The 16,659-nt window shown below is 38.2% G+C and overlaps 1 protein-coding gene across 6 annotated transcripts in view; it reads right to left on the bottom strand.

The window, feature by feature from the left end:
• The window catches only part of C7H15orf40 (chromosome 7 C15orf40 homolog), a 31,548-nt gene that overhangs the window by 13,976 nt on the left and 913 nt on the right, over positions 1 to 16,659 (bottom strand). For 3 of the 6 annotated variants that reach the window (XR_010373736.1, XR_010373735.1, XR_010373737.1), the window contains exons 3-5: positions 15,937 to 16,064; positions 13,753 to 13,882; positions 47 to 250 (exon numbers count right to left, since the gene is read on the bottom strand). Coding sequence is in view for 3 of the 6 variants with exons in the window: in XM_064456304.1 (XP_064312374.1) it covers positions 13,790 to 13,882; positions 15,937 to 16,064 (221 nt within the window). In the remaining 3 variants the exon portion in view is untranslated. Of the gene's footprint in view, positions 1 to 46; positions 251 to 13,032; positions 13,883 to 14,081; positions 14,148 to 15,936; positions 16,065 to 16,659 lie in introns of those variants that run through there. The other 3 variants (XM_064456305.1, XM_064456304.1, XM_064456303.1) reach the window with 3 other exon arrangements.

The following is a 16,659-nucleotide window of genomic DNA, read 5'->3' as shown; positions in this document are numbered from 1 at the left end:
ACCCTAGCTACAGCTAAACTGCTATAAGAACATAAAGGAGCTTTACCTTAAATTGCCAACATGGGCAAATCCTATTTCTCCAACTCTGCAGCTCAGAGGATACTTCCATCAGCAGAATTACATTTTTTTTGTTGTTAAGGTAAGATGCGACTAGGAGGGTATGTTGTACAGCCCAGGCAGTGATGGGAAGGAGCACGGCTGAGCTGAAGGAACAATTGTTTCATGGCCATTTCCTCGAGTATCCTGAACCCTGTAGGGGAAAATAAGTTTTGAGATTTGATTTTTGGTTATCAAGTGGCTTTACTGCCATGCCACGGCCTGGGCGGGGGGGCATGGGGGAGAGAAATCCCTTCCTCCTCCACAAGCTCCGGGGACCTCCCCAGCATAAAACAAGCTGGCAGAATATGGACGTAAGAATCTGGAAACAGCGAAGCAGCTAGACTCATTAGACTGGCAGAGTTTAAGTCCTTACACAAGGTGGAGAGATCCAGGGAATGATAAACAAATAGCTATTGATCACATATCCTGCAGTCTGGGTAAATGCAATTGAAAAAACTCTTTCGACCTCACCAGCAGGATTTTAGGTTTTAGAGACAAAACAGATTTATTGCTAGGTAATAAAAGATCAGCCTAATTTTACTTCCCTTCATACCTGCATTACACATATTCTTATTACTGGCCTAAAAATGTTTTTTAAATCCACTACTGTTTTTATTCTCTCCTTCCTGTCACTATGCAGAGACCAGGCTATTTATTTCAGATACATCTGTTTTACTAGTTCCTCATATTCTTGAACACTGCTGAAGACAAGACCTTTTAAAACTACTTTAAAATTCTAAAAAGACAACTTTGCCCCAGTGCCCGCCATTCTACCTGAACTAATAAGAAAGTTAAGGAGGAAGGATGTTTTCAAATATAGAACCAGACACGCATGTTAATTCCCAGCTCAGCTACAAACCACTTTTAATACTTTTGTGTCTCAGCTTCCACCCTTAAAACAGTGGTTAAGTCTGCCCTGTTTCCCTCTTCTGTGCTCTGTATTTTGGCTACAAATCCTCCCAGGAGGAGCTACTCCATTTAAAGCACAGGTATGGTGTATAACAATCCCAGCTGGGGTCTGTATGTCCCAGCACAATACATTAGAAACATTCTGGTGAGCAAATTGATTTGTTTGCTGATTTTTAAGTATTTTTTAGCTAAAACCAAACACATTATAAATACTATGAAGGCAGTGACTTGATTTAAACACTGCCTTTATGTCACTCCATAGTTATATAGCATAGTATTTAGAGGCCTATAGCTGGGATTCTGTGGCCTAGCAAGCTCTCAAAGCTAGACCTGCACTGAACAATAAGTGATTCTAATCCTATGGGTGTAGTAGAAAAGCCTTCAAAAATATAAGTAGCACAAAGACAGCCTCATCATAGCTAAGATGCATGGGTAGTCCAATTTGATAGTTAACACTGAATTAAAAAGAGGTAAATTAAAAATGACAGGGCAATCTATGCAAACTAGATTCCACATCAATAAAACTTGTGATGGTTACTATATTGAATGTACTATTCATTTACATTTAATTGATTTTTAAAACATTCATGTAGACACCATACAATCACGGCAAGAGTGAGTAAAATTCCAACCTTACGTATTAGGGTACCTGCCTTTTTTTAAATCAAGTAGGTGCAAAAATTTTATTGCAAACTACTAGAATTACATAGTTAATCATCTGTGTCTCAAAAACATTAAAGGTAAAGTTGTTCTCTGCACTTACAGCAAAAGAGAAAGAAAGAAAATAAGGTGGTAAGGGGAGGAACGGACGAGGCAGCTATGATGAAAGAGGGAAAGTACTGGTGCAGGAAAAGGAAAGAGATGAGCGACAGAGCAGCCATTGCAACAAATGTGTCTTATCAGAAATACAAAGTGTTCTAGAAGAGGCTATTGAAAGGTCAGAGTGTCCTTAGTAGCTGAGAAGACAAAATCATCTGGCTGAAGGTAAAATACAAATCTATTTAAAAGCCATTTGTGATTGATGATAACTAGAAGACAAAGATGGCATCGCAGTCCCTTGGCAAGCAAATTCCTCCAGATGGCATGTATTTCTCATTAATGCTCTGGGGGAGGATCCTAGACATCCCAGCAAGTCCTGTCGTAACTTTGGATTCAAAGCTGTCCACAAACTCAGCTGCTCCTTGGCTCAACTCCACTTTTGCTGCACACGCATATGGCATGCAGCAGTGCTACAGGACATCGGCTCATGAATGACTTTTAACTGTTAATTTCTGTCTCCTTAGATCACACCTCCTATACTACGTTTTAAAAGGCAGAAACCTGTCTGTAACCATGCCATCCAAGACATCACTCAGAAAAGCTTCTCAGGCTCTTCACATTTTCTGCTACTAATATAGAAACTTCAAGGATTGCTAGAAAACACTCAGAACTGTAACGCAAAAAAAGAAAGGAAATCTTAACAGGTGAATTTCAGCTCCCAAAGATGACCAAAATATCATCCCTGAGTTAAAACCACATCAAATATCTGCATCTTCGTTTCATTTGGCAAAATCAGAGCAGGGCTTTAAAATAGTCTGTAAATGGAATAAACTTTATTCCCTGTCTATCACCAGCCCCTCTCTGCCTGTTGTGATGCCACCATACCATCATCCCACCCTTCCATAGACAGAACACTTGTAGTTGGGTTTAGAGTTCTTTTTTTGTCCAGTCTAACTTTAGATGAATCGACAGACAGATTTGCCACACTTCCCTCTGGAAGCTATTCTCTGAACCTCCTGGAGCTCATTGCGATTCCTTCTTTCTTAACAATGGCTTAAGTATGGGACCTCCTCTTCTACACTGTTTATCATCAGCTATCAATTTGTTACTTTGGGGCAGCTTCATTGTGGAATAGTGTGTGGCAGTGACCTTTAGTATTTTTGTCCGCACCATTTGGGATAAAAGCAGCCTATTCAGAGACGCTAGCTGAGTCCAGGAGAGCCCAGGATCCTTACAGTGCTAAGCACCTACAAAAATCTCTACCGAGTTCACCTACTACTGCTTGCAAGACAGACAAATAGAGTTTAGTAGGGCAAGCTTGTAGTTAACTGCACAAGAGTGACTCAGTTTCAACAGTTGAGAGGAGGTTACTTAACAAGAGAAAATGACTGTAGGTAATAAAGTCACTGACTAGGATTTGTCTGGGTTAACACAGGCAGTGGTGGAGAACACTATGGACCTAAAAACAAGCAAAGGGTCTAAAGAGTAGAATTTATTTGAATTCCTATGGATTAAGCTGCTAAATAAACCACATTCTTTTCTGTGAGCATAACAGATACAAATATATAGAAGCAGTCAGTCCACTGCAGCATGCTGAGAACCTAAACAAATGTTATAACGCATGAAGGATCCTGTGCATATAACCTGCATTGCAACTGGGGCGGGTAAGTGCCACGCTGGGTCTGCAACGTTTCCGAGGCTGCCGGCACCCTGCTTGTCCCCATGACATTGCCAGCCTGCGGGCAAAACTGGAGAGGCCACAATTTGGTAATAGGGCTGATTATCTGACAGCAGATGATAAACTGCAGACTCCCATGCACTAATGGCAAGGCTTTCTATTTTAACCAACCAAACACTATAACAGAATCACTGATCTGTAGTTATGATTTTATTTAATCCAATAAATTGTTTGTGTCCACATCTTACTCCATCTCCAAGTCAAATTAACACATCACTTCAGGTTAAGAGAAGCAATACCTCCTGAATACTGATACAGGCCAGCATGTGATTATACTAAAATCAGTTTATAAATCCTCTTCATTGGCCCTTTGTCAGTAAATTTCACTATACATAAGAGGAAGTAAAGGAACAATTAAAATTGTTTTTTAAATTCACCTTTGTAACCTTCTAAGAGCTTTCAAATATATATGGCCTTAAATTATAATGATTTTGACAAAAATCTTTTTTTTCCTCTGTGAAAGGCAACAGCAAGAAATTGAAAAGCTGAAGGAAAATGAAATTGCATTTTTCACATTTGTTATAAGCTGACTCTAACTGTGCAGTGGGGGAGGTATTTATCATACATAGCCTGTCGTCCTCTTTGGATGCTGTCTTCCAATTTGAACTGGAAGCACCGTGTGTTAAAGGATCATTAACCAAAGTCACATACATCATCTCTCCCTCACAAATGAACACTGTAAACACCGCAACAGCCACAGAGACACTATAATCAGGGGCCAATGTAGACCTTGTGGCTCACACGACAAAGTAGACAGACTAAAGTATCCAAAAGAAATCCTTTTTCCCCTAAAACATACCCATTCTAAAGAAAGGACAAGGCAATGGCCTTGCAGCTGCTAAAAGACTCCTTGGAGCTGGTCTATCTCACATGCAAAGTACAGAAGAACCTACACGCACACCTCTGGCCCCACAGCACCCTGCCACTTTAAGTCTTAGCACAACCGATTTTATTATTTGGGTTCTAGATGGACAGTGTTCTTATCCCTTGTATTTACAGAGTTTCAAGCATGTAACAGGAGATTTACTCTGTGAACACATGAAAGGAGACAAGAGGCAAAACCAGCTTACACCGGCTTATACAAATCATGATGTTGGGACTGAGTATTGTTTCATGAAACAAAGGACTGGGTCATAGAGCCATATCATATAATGTTTTCATATAAGCACAGTCAAAAAAAAAATAGAGTCATAACACTGGTTGCATAGATTTATAAAGCAATCAGATCCCATGGTGAGAGGTATATGGAAGAATTGCTTTCTTCATAGTTATATTCCTCTCTCTGGGCACCAAATGCACTGTCTCTGACTACTAAATGCAGTCAGACACAATACACTTCCAAAATCACAGAAAACTGATTTTTGAAGCTGAATTCATTCCCATTTCGTTTCTCCCACATAAACCTGTATTTTACATGGCACTCTTGGCTCCTAGCACAGAGGGGCTGGTCTACGCCCCAGCATTTTGGAAGTCATTTTAGGTTGCTCTTTTTGCCGTGAGAGGAATGCAATGCCTGGGGTAGTGAAGAAAACTGAGCAAGATTTACATCTCCTTCCAGGAGCCTCATGATCTACTTTTAAATCCTTTTCCATTACTATTTAATGGTATTATAATTACTGTAAGTCTCTAGCGTTCAGAGTAACCACAAAACAAATACAACCTTGATTATGCTCTTATTATTATTTGTATTACAGCAGCAACAAGAGACTCTGAGGTTTACCAAAGGAACAGAGGTGTGTGCATCCCCAAGAACCCACATCTAATCTAGAACAAGAATTTGTAGGACATTACATACAGAAAAGACTAGGGAGAAGGAACAAACCATGGAGGTTGCTATACCTAGTTTATATGTTCTTATTTTCTTATTTTAGACATCTGATGTTCTTCTTTGGAAAAGATTTGGTCCTTCATGAAACTGGACACAAAGATTATCAGCAGTCTTAGTCTCTAGAACTGGCTTAGACCTTATTGTTTAGGACAAGTTCTTCTCCAAAATCCTTAAATACAGCTATCTCCCCTGCTGCCAATCAAACATTCACAACAGTCTTGATACCTTATTCTCTGCTGCCAAACCTGCCTCGAGTCAAACTTTTTCATTGCAATTAAGAAGTCACAGATTTATTTATCCTCTAAAACTCTGGGCTGAATTTATCCTCTAAAACTGAACAGGCATGTGGCAGTAGATCAAAGGCTCCTCTGTGGAGAAAGCACGTAATTTTGGAGGATATAGAAATGGGTGTCTCTTCTACTCAATGTTCTTCACAGACAGTAAAGCAAAAGAAAACAAGTGTTTGATTTACTCTCTCACATATTACACTAATGAATGAGTCAGTTAATCAGAAGGCCTGATTTTACCATTCCCAAGTGATTTCACTCAAACCTTGAAGTGCCCTCTTTTTTAGTATTTGTACTTTTTCAACAGTGGAAATTAATACAGCAGAGGGGCTAGGTCTAAAATTCAGAGATGAAAGGTGGCAATGACTGATACAAATTTCTCAAAGTTAAAATTTCTCTTCTAATTAGACTCTTAATGCTTTTCTTCTGACAGAAATAGAAGAGAGTGTCTCATATTTCGAAATATTTTTATACAGTCCACAGTTATCTTCCCCTGTAGAGCAAACTCTCACTGTACCCACTAACCTGAATGAGCATTTCTGGCAGGAGCTCCTTCCACTGCAAAAGGCTGGGGGCTGGGCTCCCAGAGCTGCCTGCTTAGTGTAATGGAAACCTGTGGGAGGCTTCACAATACTTTGGATGAAGCTCTGCAGATAAGACAAGGCCCTGTGAGTTGCAGTTGGCTGACTCTGGTGTCAAGGGGATGTGCCAGCCTCTCACAGCAATTACAAAGTGTTAGTCCTGATGAGCTGTGAAGGATAATAGTTCAGTCACCAAAATGAAAAAATGCTGATAAACTGTAGCTGCCTTTGTAGAATCAATTTACTTAAATGAGATAGGAAGGCAGAATGGATGAACTAGTTATGAGCAGCTCACAAACTTTTCCATCTGAATTTGTATTTTAACCCACATAACTCTAAATAAGAACTGTATCAGTAGATGCTCTTTCTATATTACACATAAACAGCCCTTACACAAATCTATCATTTCAGAAGATGAATCTTTCCTTCCTGAAAAATTTCAGATTGGCATTTAAGGGCCCAGGATTCACACGCAAAGGGCCATAGGTAATATCCTTTTCCTACCTAGATTCATAGATTGCAAGTAAAAAAATAACTGTGAAAGTTATATTGCAAATTATTAGATTTACAGTCTTGGAAAACATGACAGATTTTTCCCCATTCCGACTTGAGTGCTAAACAGCAGAGCAGGTGCTATAAAATATCTAGAGTCTATCACAGCCTCTATTCTGTGCATGTTCCTCCCCAGCAGACCTTAGGGACATGCAGCAAGTACTTCCAACAAGCCAAGTAAAATTGCTCCTAACTCAATGTATGTCCTTTGATTAATGTAAATTAATCCCCCCCCACCCGCCCCCCGTTTTATTTTCTCTATTTTTGGATTGGAGAACTTCACCTAGTATGCAAACCCAGGAATCAATCAAACAAGGTTTCTTCAGAGAGTCTAATCTCTCTCTGGATAACTGCAGGACAAAGCCTAAAACCCAGCCTGAAAATAGCTAAGATCTAAAATGAACTAACATAAATTGCTTATTTAAGTTTATAAGCCCAGGTATATAAAATTGGAGCACTTCACCAAATTCTTCTCCAGGTAAAAAGACCAAGTAGGTACACTGAAGTCAGCAGGAATCACATGCAGCTGAGAAACCAAAGGTTTTCTACAAAAAGGTTGTTAAGCACCATTTTCCATAAAACATGCTTAAGTGGAACTTTTCTTCACAGCCTTGTGACATGAACAGTGGTGCAGAAAATTTTCTGTTTCTTGTAGAGGTCTATCTTACAGCAAGATTAGAGGAAAAAATAATTTCAAATTCAGATTTGCAATGGCAGAAAGGCTTATGGCAAGCTCTGGTATTACCTGTTCTTTTTGTCTTTGTTTCTTTAAGTACGTAACACACGTATACCAACACTTCAATTGACAGGGTCACTTTGCTTATTTTTGCAGATTTAGGAGTTATATACTTTTCAGACTACTGAAAGGTAGTGTTTAATTAGATCTTACACCTTCTCTACTTTTATGCACACAGGCATTTGGTTACTGGAAGACTGGCCTTGCCGCACATTCACCTTTTAATGACAGCTATTGTCAAATCAGTGTTTTCAGATGCTCTAATTTCACATTTATCTTCTGCCAGAAATATTGCCTGGCACTGTATTAAATAAATAAAAAAATTTATTCTAGCTGATCTATGACAGCAATCACAGCAAACAGAACTCATACAGTTTGAGAACATCATTATAAGCTTATTATCTTTTGAAAATATTTAACAAAAATCTCCTGGGTCTGCTTTAGTAGCTGAACCCGAACTCAGCAAGGAAGTGACTGAGCAGAATCAGATATTCTCATTAAGTAAAATTAGCCAAGTGCAATTTGTCTGGCTGGTCCCTTCTCTGTATTAGCATTTATATTCAGTCAGTGATAAGCTTAATCAGGTTTTTAAAACAAAAATAAAAAATGCCCCCAAAACCATAAACCTATCAAGGGCTATTAGTAACAGATTGCACTTCCATTGTAAAAAGGCAGCTACGAAACTGAAGAAAATTGCTTGTTCAGAAGTGCACCTAATAGCAATCTTTCCTCGTAGCAGGAACATGACCTCACATACACGCCAGCTGATTGCTGTCAGATTTACTGAAGACGAAAGGAGACATTTTATTAAAGGACAAATGCCAGGAGGCTATACAGAGCTGCTACAGGGCCTCACTGGAGGGGACATGTTTGCACTTGGATTGCAAAGATTATATCACAAGGTTTTTCTCCCTCCCCCCTGCCCCCCTTCCAACAATGAATCTCAAAGAGCTGTCAAGCCCAAGAAATACAGTAGCATCTAAGGAGATATGCATCAGCAACAACCCTAATGTGACAAATAAAGAGCAGAAACAACCTCAGAGAGCCTGGCCCTGCTGGAGGGCACTTACCTGAAACAGCAGCTGCAAAACTGAAGGTGAGAGGCAGCAAGAGGCCATATGAACCCAGCGCCCAGAGATGTCAGGAAGGTGGCTGCTTGAGCTGAGCATATGTGGTGATACCGCTATCAAATGTAACCCCATAGACCTTCTGAACACCAGAAAAGAAGCAGAAAACTTTGTAGATTTTAAGACAAGCTATCAAAAGTAGCACCAGTAAAAGAAGGTTCCATAGAAATAGCTTGTTTTATAAAATTCAACTTGCTGATGCCCCTTTCAGGCAGATGGGCACCAACTATGTCGTAATATGTATTGAGAGCTTTGAATTTTTTAATAAATTATGCCTCAATGCATCCTGGTTTGCAAAACACTACAGCAATGAAAGCTGGCCAAAGGAACAACATGCTGCAGCCATGCGTAGTACACATGTACTAGGTAATAGAAAAAAGTCAACTTAATGACAATCACCACAGAATTATACTTCGTAACCCCAGTTATTCTCTTAAGGCAGATGACTGCTTTGTCTGAGCAGCACAAAATGAGGTTTTGACCCTTTGTTGGTCATTCCAACATTCTTTTCTCCTTAAGTCCATGGTTAACAGTTCTCTTTACAGTATATTGCTATAGTGACCAACCTGCCTTACTTCAGACTTGGAAACTCAAAATGTTATTTAAACAACATTCCAGAAACTGAGCCTTGAGCTGTACTAAGACAGTACGGTACACTACTTCATCACTAACTTCCCCAGCTCTTGAAACAATGCAAAAACAAATAAATGCAGTATTTATAGATTAACACAAAATTCTTCATGGCTCACTAACAATTACTTGAAAAGCTATTATATAAAGGACCAGGAAGAAATGAATTCCCACTACCTTGGAGAAGTATTACACTCCTTTAAGGCAACTATTTAATTTCTTCAGCAGCTTTTTGACTGTTTATTGTGCCTTGGTTACATTGACAGCACTTTGCCCCAAGTGCAGCAGCCTTCCTAGAGAATAATAACCAAGATATACTTTACATGCGGGTAAAACACTCTGTTCCCAGAAGGAGACGGGGAGCACATTTTTATAATAGCTAATACGGCAATGAATCATCCTCCTGAGATAAAGACTAAAAACATTAAGAGGGGAATACAGTAGATTGAAATAAAAAAAATTTAAAAAAGGAATTAATCTGTTTCAAGTTTTACATATGCAAATAAACAGTATGAGAGGGAAAACACAGAGACAGACATGTGAAGTAATGAGCAGAAAGATCAGGTGTATTTATCTTCCCAGAGGCTGAAAGAAAGATATTAAATTGTGCTTTCTGATAAATTGCCACTGCCAGTTATTGACAAAGTTGTCAATTATACAGGATTATTTAGACTGATGACACCTGAAGAAATGGGGATTTAGAAACACTTGGGACTAAAAGGAGAGATAGAAATGTACTGCAGATGCTAAATGCAGTGTGTTGAAAGTAAAATAGCAAAGTGGCCAGCTTCAGAGGGTATAATGAAATATCCTTAATTAGCATATTAGAGTACTGCAATGAAGGCATATACCTACTTTCAAAGTTGGATTATAGAAAACAAATGTAACCAAGTGGATGAAAGTCCAAGGATGTTCTATGCCATTAAGACTGCTTGGCACAGAATTTGTTCAGATAACTTCTATTTTGCTGATGTTCAAATAACTTAATTATATTAAAAAAATGCACTGACTGCCCAGGTATGTAAGCAGTAAGATATTAAATCACCATTAGACAGATTTTACTGAAATTGGTCAGACAACGTATTAGGAAAAGAGGATAGTGCTTGAGACAATAGCAGGATTTCAAACAGTTGAGTAATCATGTAGCTTAATGCACATGGATAAAATAGGGACCAACAAGTAAAAGGAGGGTAGCAACTGGCACCACAGTGTTTTTAAACTGGTCTAGGAGTAAGAGTTAAGTTTTATTGAGACAGGGGATGTGAAAAGTTTTTAAATTCTTGGAAGAAGCTTCCCACGATATCACAAACCTCTGTTCTATTAAAAACATACTCTGCTGAAGAGTTAGGGATATTTGCTACCACAATTTTCTCAGTGGAAAGAAAGATATTTCATTCGCTGTGTTCATGAAGAGATAGCTGACAGGTTATAATTTCAATACAAGATTTGAAAGTGCTAGGATCACAGTTTTGCCATTGACTTGCTTGGTCACACAAGCTGCTAAACTCTTCTGTACCTCACTGTTGATACACAATGGACCAGCAGTTCCTGCCTCCCAGGAATTTCACTGGGATACATGTATCCACAACCAAGATATCAAGGATAGAATTAGATGACTGCATAAAAACCACTGATATAAGAGGCTCTCAGATATTAGGTATGGCAACACCCCAGTGTTATTTATACTACCCTTCTAAAACAATTTTGGTTACTTCTATTAAATAAATTATCTGTTCCCAAAACATAAAGACTTTATTTGCCACTCTACTAGCTAGTCCACTGTTTCCGTCGTGAGACAGGGCACTACTACCAAGAGAACTTAATTTCCATCCCTCTGCTTTGATTGCTGCTGTGGCTTCCATCTGCCATGGCTTTTTTACACAATCACTGAGGCCTCAATTACATTATGCTTTGAGCAACAGAAGCTATGGCTTCAATACATGCCACCAATAATGTTTCTGCTTCCTAGGAAGCAATGCTAAAAACAGCCAACTATAAGTTTTGAAAAAGTACTGTATGATGACTGAATCAGACAGATTAAATTGAGTCTTAAATGCCATATTACATTCCAGATGAAAGGAAAAGTACTTGGCTTGGCCAAGCACAAAATCAATACTATATAAATGACTCCCCCCTCCCCATGCACACACTTGTAAATGCAATAGAAAACAGAAATGCAATAGGGAGGGGGGCCCAGTGGTTGTTTTCCCAAGGTCTAATAAACTTCCTAGATGAACAGTACTTGTCTCCTGAGCGACAAGTGATGAATCTGACAATATTCACATTACATAATAATGACAGCATAATACACTGAAGACACCCTATTAGTCTTTGAGTTACTTTCACTGGTTAGGAAGAAAAGATGCAGAATGCCAGTTAAAGGTGTTTAGGAAAGGTGAAACCTCTGAAGCAGAAACTAGCAAAGACACCAGGCAGAACATGCTGACAAGACAGAGAGGGAACTGAAAGATTAAATTGGCAATTGTTATAGATAATAATCACTGAAGATCAATGTACTTCAGAGACTGTATCTGCCTACCCAGCCCCTCCCTCCACCTGGGTCTGAAGTCATGTGAAAGTGGAATACATTATTTCAATATAGTATATAATACATATCATGTAACACATGGTATTAGCTTCCAAAGAAATCTTTATAATGGCTGTTGCAGCATCCAACTCAGAATATAACTTATAAATGCAGGATTCCTCTGTCTTTGGATTGCTCTTTTCTACTCAGAATAAAAAGTAGTCTAGGAAATACGGAAAAAAAACCACCAACCAACCATGAACACTTAGTTTTGGCTTGCTTTGCCTTAATTTTTCTGCAGGACATGGTACATGGTACCCCTCTGCTGGGCAAGAACAGATGAAACAGCAAGCAGCCGTGAACCAGAACTGACTGAACAGTAAAACACAGCCAACCGGTACAGACTAGGAAGGCTCAGTAAGGAAAGGCAACTGAGGCAATGTACAGCTGACCAAAAGCCTGAGAAAACAAAGAGCCCAGATGCAAACCATTAAGCAAGCAGCATTCACAGTTTAGACTTATTTCTCCAAACACTATCCAAACAAGAAAGTAACATTTTTCGTAACATATTTAAAACAAGCCACCTTAAAGGAGCTGTCATTTTGACAAGCACCAGCTCTCTAACTCTAAAAACAATTGTTGCAATATTTAGGATAACAGGAAGCAGAAAGAATTTCCTAAAGGAAAATATTTTTGTCCATGAAAAACTAAACTATGAGCTATGAAGTCTGCACTGCATGAAGCTGATAAAGAAATTTAGCTGTAACTTTTGCATTCCTTACATTGTTTTCCAGGAAAAGGTATGACAAACCTTAAGCAAACCTTCAGAACACTTTTTCTTTTTTATTTTAGGCATTACATCTTTTAATATATATATTTAAAAAAAAAAAAAAGAGACAACCATAGTAAAGACAGGACAATTTCAGACATCAGCAGTGATGCAGATAAAAAAGCAAACTCCCACCAGAGACATGTGCGATATCACAAACATTTTGGAGAAACACTAGTTAAATCTCACTCTGGCCTCTGAAGCACGATAAAGAGAGAAGTTAAGCCTTCTTATTAATCCCGAGGCTGGAGTATAGCTGCCCATTTAGTTACAGACCTCTAGCTCTGTTCTCCAAATGACTCTGATTGGTTCTCTATGGGTTAGAATACTACTAATTTTTAAACCAAAGAAAGATTGCAAAAAAGCTCTGTTTAAAAATAACATTCTAGGAACCATTTTTCCCCCTTAAAAATACAAACACAAAACAAAGTTTGATAATACTTTTTGCCCCTTTTATTAAAAAACGGCCATTACACTTGACATACTTTTGGCAAGGATACAGGATTGTACCTCTACTTTTCAGGAACCTAATTAAACTATTACAAAGTGACACTGTGTACGCAATTACTAGGCTATTGGTCAGGTTTTCATAGTGCAAACTTCTGGTTTTGTTTCAGTTATGGAGGTGATTCTGCTTTTAGCTTGCCTGTGTGATCAACAACAGTATATTGGCTCCAATACATTTATTTTAGATGCACATATGTGCACATAGTGCAAAACTGCACCCAGTACCTGCTGCTAGATGTTGAAAAGAACATTATTCTAGGGTCTTTACCATCCAGACAGACTCATCTTTTTGTACCACTTTTCACATTGAAGCCTGCCACTCCAAGTTTTTCACTTTGTTAACGAAAGTTTGTTTCACTAAGAAACAAGTTTTCTAAACCATTTGTTTAGGGACCAGGAAAGAGGACAAACCTTACCAACAGAAAACTGTCCAGAGCGGAAAAATCTCTGTAGTGACAGAAGCAGATTACAGAGCCTCACTCAGTAAAGACAAGTTTTTCTAAGCAAACCTACAGAAAAACTTCAACTGTACAGCAGCTGTGTTAACAAGGGTGCGGCGAGGGGGAGAAGTATCTTTCCCTAGTCATTATCCACATTCTCAACACGACTAGATTTACATAAGAAAAAATATCAGTCCATTTACCAAGATGCATTGTCCCATTTCCTGCTTTTGTTTTAGGTCAGCTGGAAGCTTCTTTTTTCAGTTTTTCTAAAACGTCATCTGGTGTCATTGATACCAAAATCTTCACCACTTTTTCACGTGATTTACCGCCCTGGTTTAGACACACAAAAAATTGTATCTTTGAGAGAATCACAATCAAATACACATTCCATAAAAATCTCACTGCAGCCAACAAACAAGGTACTTCAAAAATAATTCTTGAAGTATGGGTAAGCAGAATTAACAGCAGTAAAAGGTAGTTCATCAATGTCCTTTTCTAGTTATCTGAAAGGTGGAAAACAATGTCTTACCTACTCTCCTTTTAAAATTGGATACTGCTTCTAGAGTATGCCCTGAATTGATGCTCTTTTTATAGGCTAGAATGGAAAGCAAGGAGTGATAAGTTTCCATAATTTATTTGTATCATCTAGAAGCAAGATTCCAACTAATTTGCCTTTTTGTTTTTAAAAAGTGTGTGTGTATAAACACATATACTTGATAACTGTGTACTTTCAGATCTTTCTTCAGTTTTCTCCCACAGAGTATTAGTCACTCTTAAGCTGAGTTCTCAGGTTGATAGTATCAACTAAATGAAAAGAAATCACATTGTAGATAACCTGTAAGACACTCCGATTCATAGAGCAGTTATATGAAATATTATTGACCTGTTTTTGTATTACTGAAAAAAAGGCTGTTTTACATAGCAACTGGCAAACCTGCCATCTCATGTCATATCCCCTGAAGACAGAACTTTGCTAGTACTCAGTAAACCATGAGAAACAAGTTGCTTGTTAATCTGCAGCCTGGCAAAAAGTTTGCAAAGCCCAAAAGGGACATCCTGAGGGAGGAAAGAGTCCATAACTCTACCATACAGAAATATAGCATGGAATTTAAAATTAGAAACAGATTTTTTAAGCAGTCTGCACAGCTGATGATGAAAATCAAGGCCCTTGCATAGATATCTGCTAGTGCCCACTTTATATTTCCCTGATATAGATTGATTTTGTTAATGTTATTGCTCATCATAAAGCAAGTATCACATAAGAGAGCAACCAGTACCAAAAATCAGTTGTTGTTTGCACCTAGCAGATCAGGATGGAAAAATCTAAGCCACAGGTGAAAGAGAGACTTTACCACAATGGTTCACTGAGAACAGTGGCTTATGAAAAGTAACACTAGCATGTAATTATTCTGACATAGGTCAGAAAAAACAAATCAAGAAGGTCAGATGACACTGGCCCCTTCTATGTTCAACTCTGCTTAGCGCTTATGAGAATAATCTAGTTAAACCTGAACATCCCTTTAAGGCAGGAAACAGTGTTATTTGTAAAATGTTGACAAACAAATTAAGCAGAATGCCCATGCCTCAGGAAAAACAGGATTCAAATCTTTGCATATCTACCTTTTGGCAACACAGTGCTCAGTCCATTAATCATGTTGCAATTTACCACTATCTTTTAACAGACTTTTACAACTCCTACATTAAAGTAACAGACAAAAATAAAAAGCACATATTTTCATTGTGCTCTCATGCTCATAAACTATAAATGAACATGACTGGGAAGACTGACTTCAAGTACAATGAATTAATAAAACAAATTATTTATTCAGTGCAATGAATAAAACAGAGTTTGTGCTCACCAAAGTCAAGACATGTAAATTCTAACACACAAAAAATCTTGAGGCCCAGCTATAATATAACTATAATATAGTGATCTATAATAATATATAATCCAAGTTCTTCTATATGCCTTTGCTCATGTGTGCACTTAATTGTCAGAAAATGTTCACTTTTGGTGTTACTTCAAAAAATGAATGCAAAGTTATTAATAAAATGCACATTCTCTGCAAAGCACAAATTTTGTGAACTGCATGTGACATGAAAATGAGAATCTTTAAAGAATACAGAAAACATGAACCACACATTTTTGGAAAATATATCATGATGAGAACTATTCTGATTAAAGATCTCAAGATCAGCTGTGGTTCTTCTTACACTAGGTTTGTTCTCAATGAATCATTCCATTAATTTGACTAAACACCTTTAAAACATCTTTTGGACTGATCTTGGAGAGCAGCTCCCCATTCTCAGTGAATAAGTTTCAAAATCTTGAATTTAAATTGCAGTAGTGCAAGACTTAAAAGAAGAAAAAAAAAAGGAAGTACCTTCTCTAAAATAACTTCACTCTTCTTCACTTCCAGCACCTTAGAGAGGTAGCGACACAGCTCTGCATTTGCCTCCCCTTCTGATGGAGGTGCAGCAATTGCTACACCTACTGCCTCAGCTGTCACATCTATAACAAATATTTTAAGGAATTTATGCTCAAAATATACAAAACAGCTAGTTATTGTCTCCTAAAAATGAATGTTTATGCTTTCAAAAGCATTTTCATTTAAAAAACAAATAAACTTGTAGATTAGCAGTTAACAACATTTTTACACTTCACAAATTCCTTCACGGTAAAACTGTTGGCCAGTACAAAAATAACCTTCCAATACGAAGAACAGCGAAGCCTTCAGACCTGCATCGGAGTGCAGCCACGTATTACCAGTCTTCACACAACTGGGGCACTAATCTAAGCCCCTTGCTACGTTGCCCATTCTCCTGCAGGTGCAGCCCAGCCTGGTGTCATACAGCAGAATACAAATCACAAAAAAAGACACGATAAATAAGCCTGCCCAGAGAGCTATGTTATCATAAACAATTTCCTTGTGCTGCCCATTCAGCCTGCATACTCTACAGTCCACCACAGTAGTGTCTCATACGCTTATCTGTATAAAAAAGCAGTACCGATTCGTACACGAGCAAGTCCAGATTTCTAGAGGGAGAACGCATTTTATTAGATCAAACTTTTACGGTTCAAATAAGACCGCACAACCTTTTGGGGT

The sequence above is a fragment of the Phalacrocorax carbo genome, chromosome 7 (assembly GCF_963921805.1).
Source record: "Phalacrocorax carbo chromosome 7, bPhaCar2.1, whole genome shotgun sequence".
NCBI lineage: Eukaryota > Metazoa > Chordata > Aves > Suliformes > Phalacrocoracidae > Phalacrocorax > Phalacrocorax carbo.
Note: the sequence above shows the minus strand (reverse complement) of the source record. Positions and strands in the feature narration are given on the sequence as shown.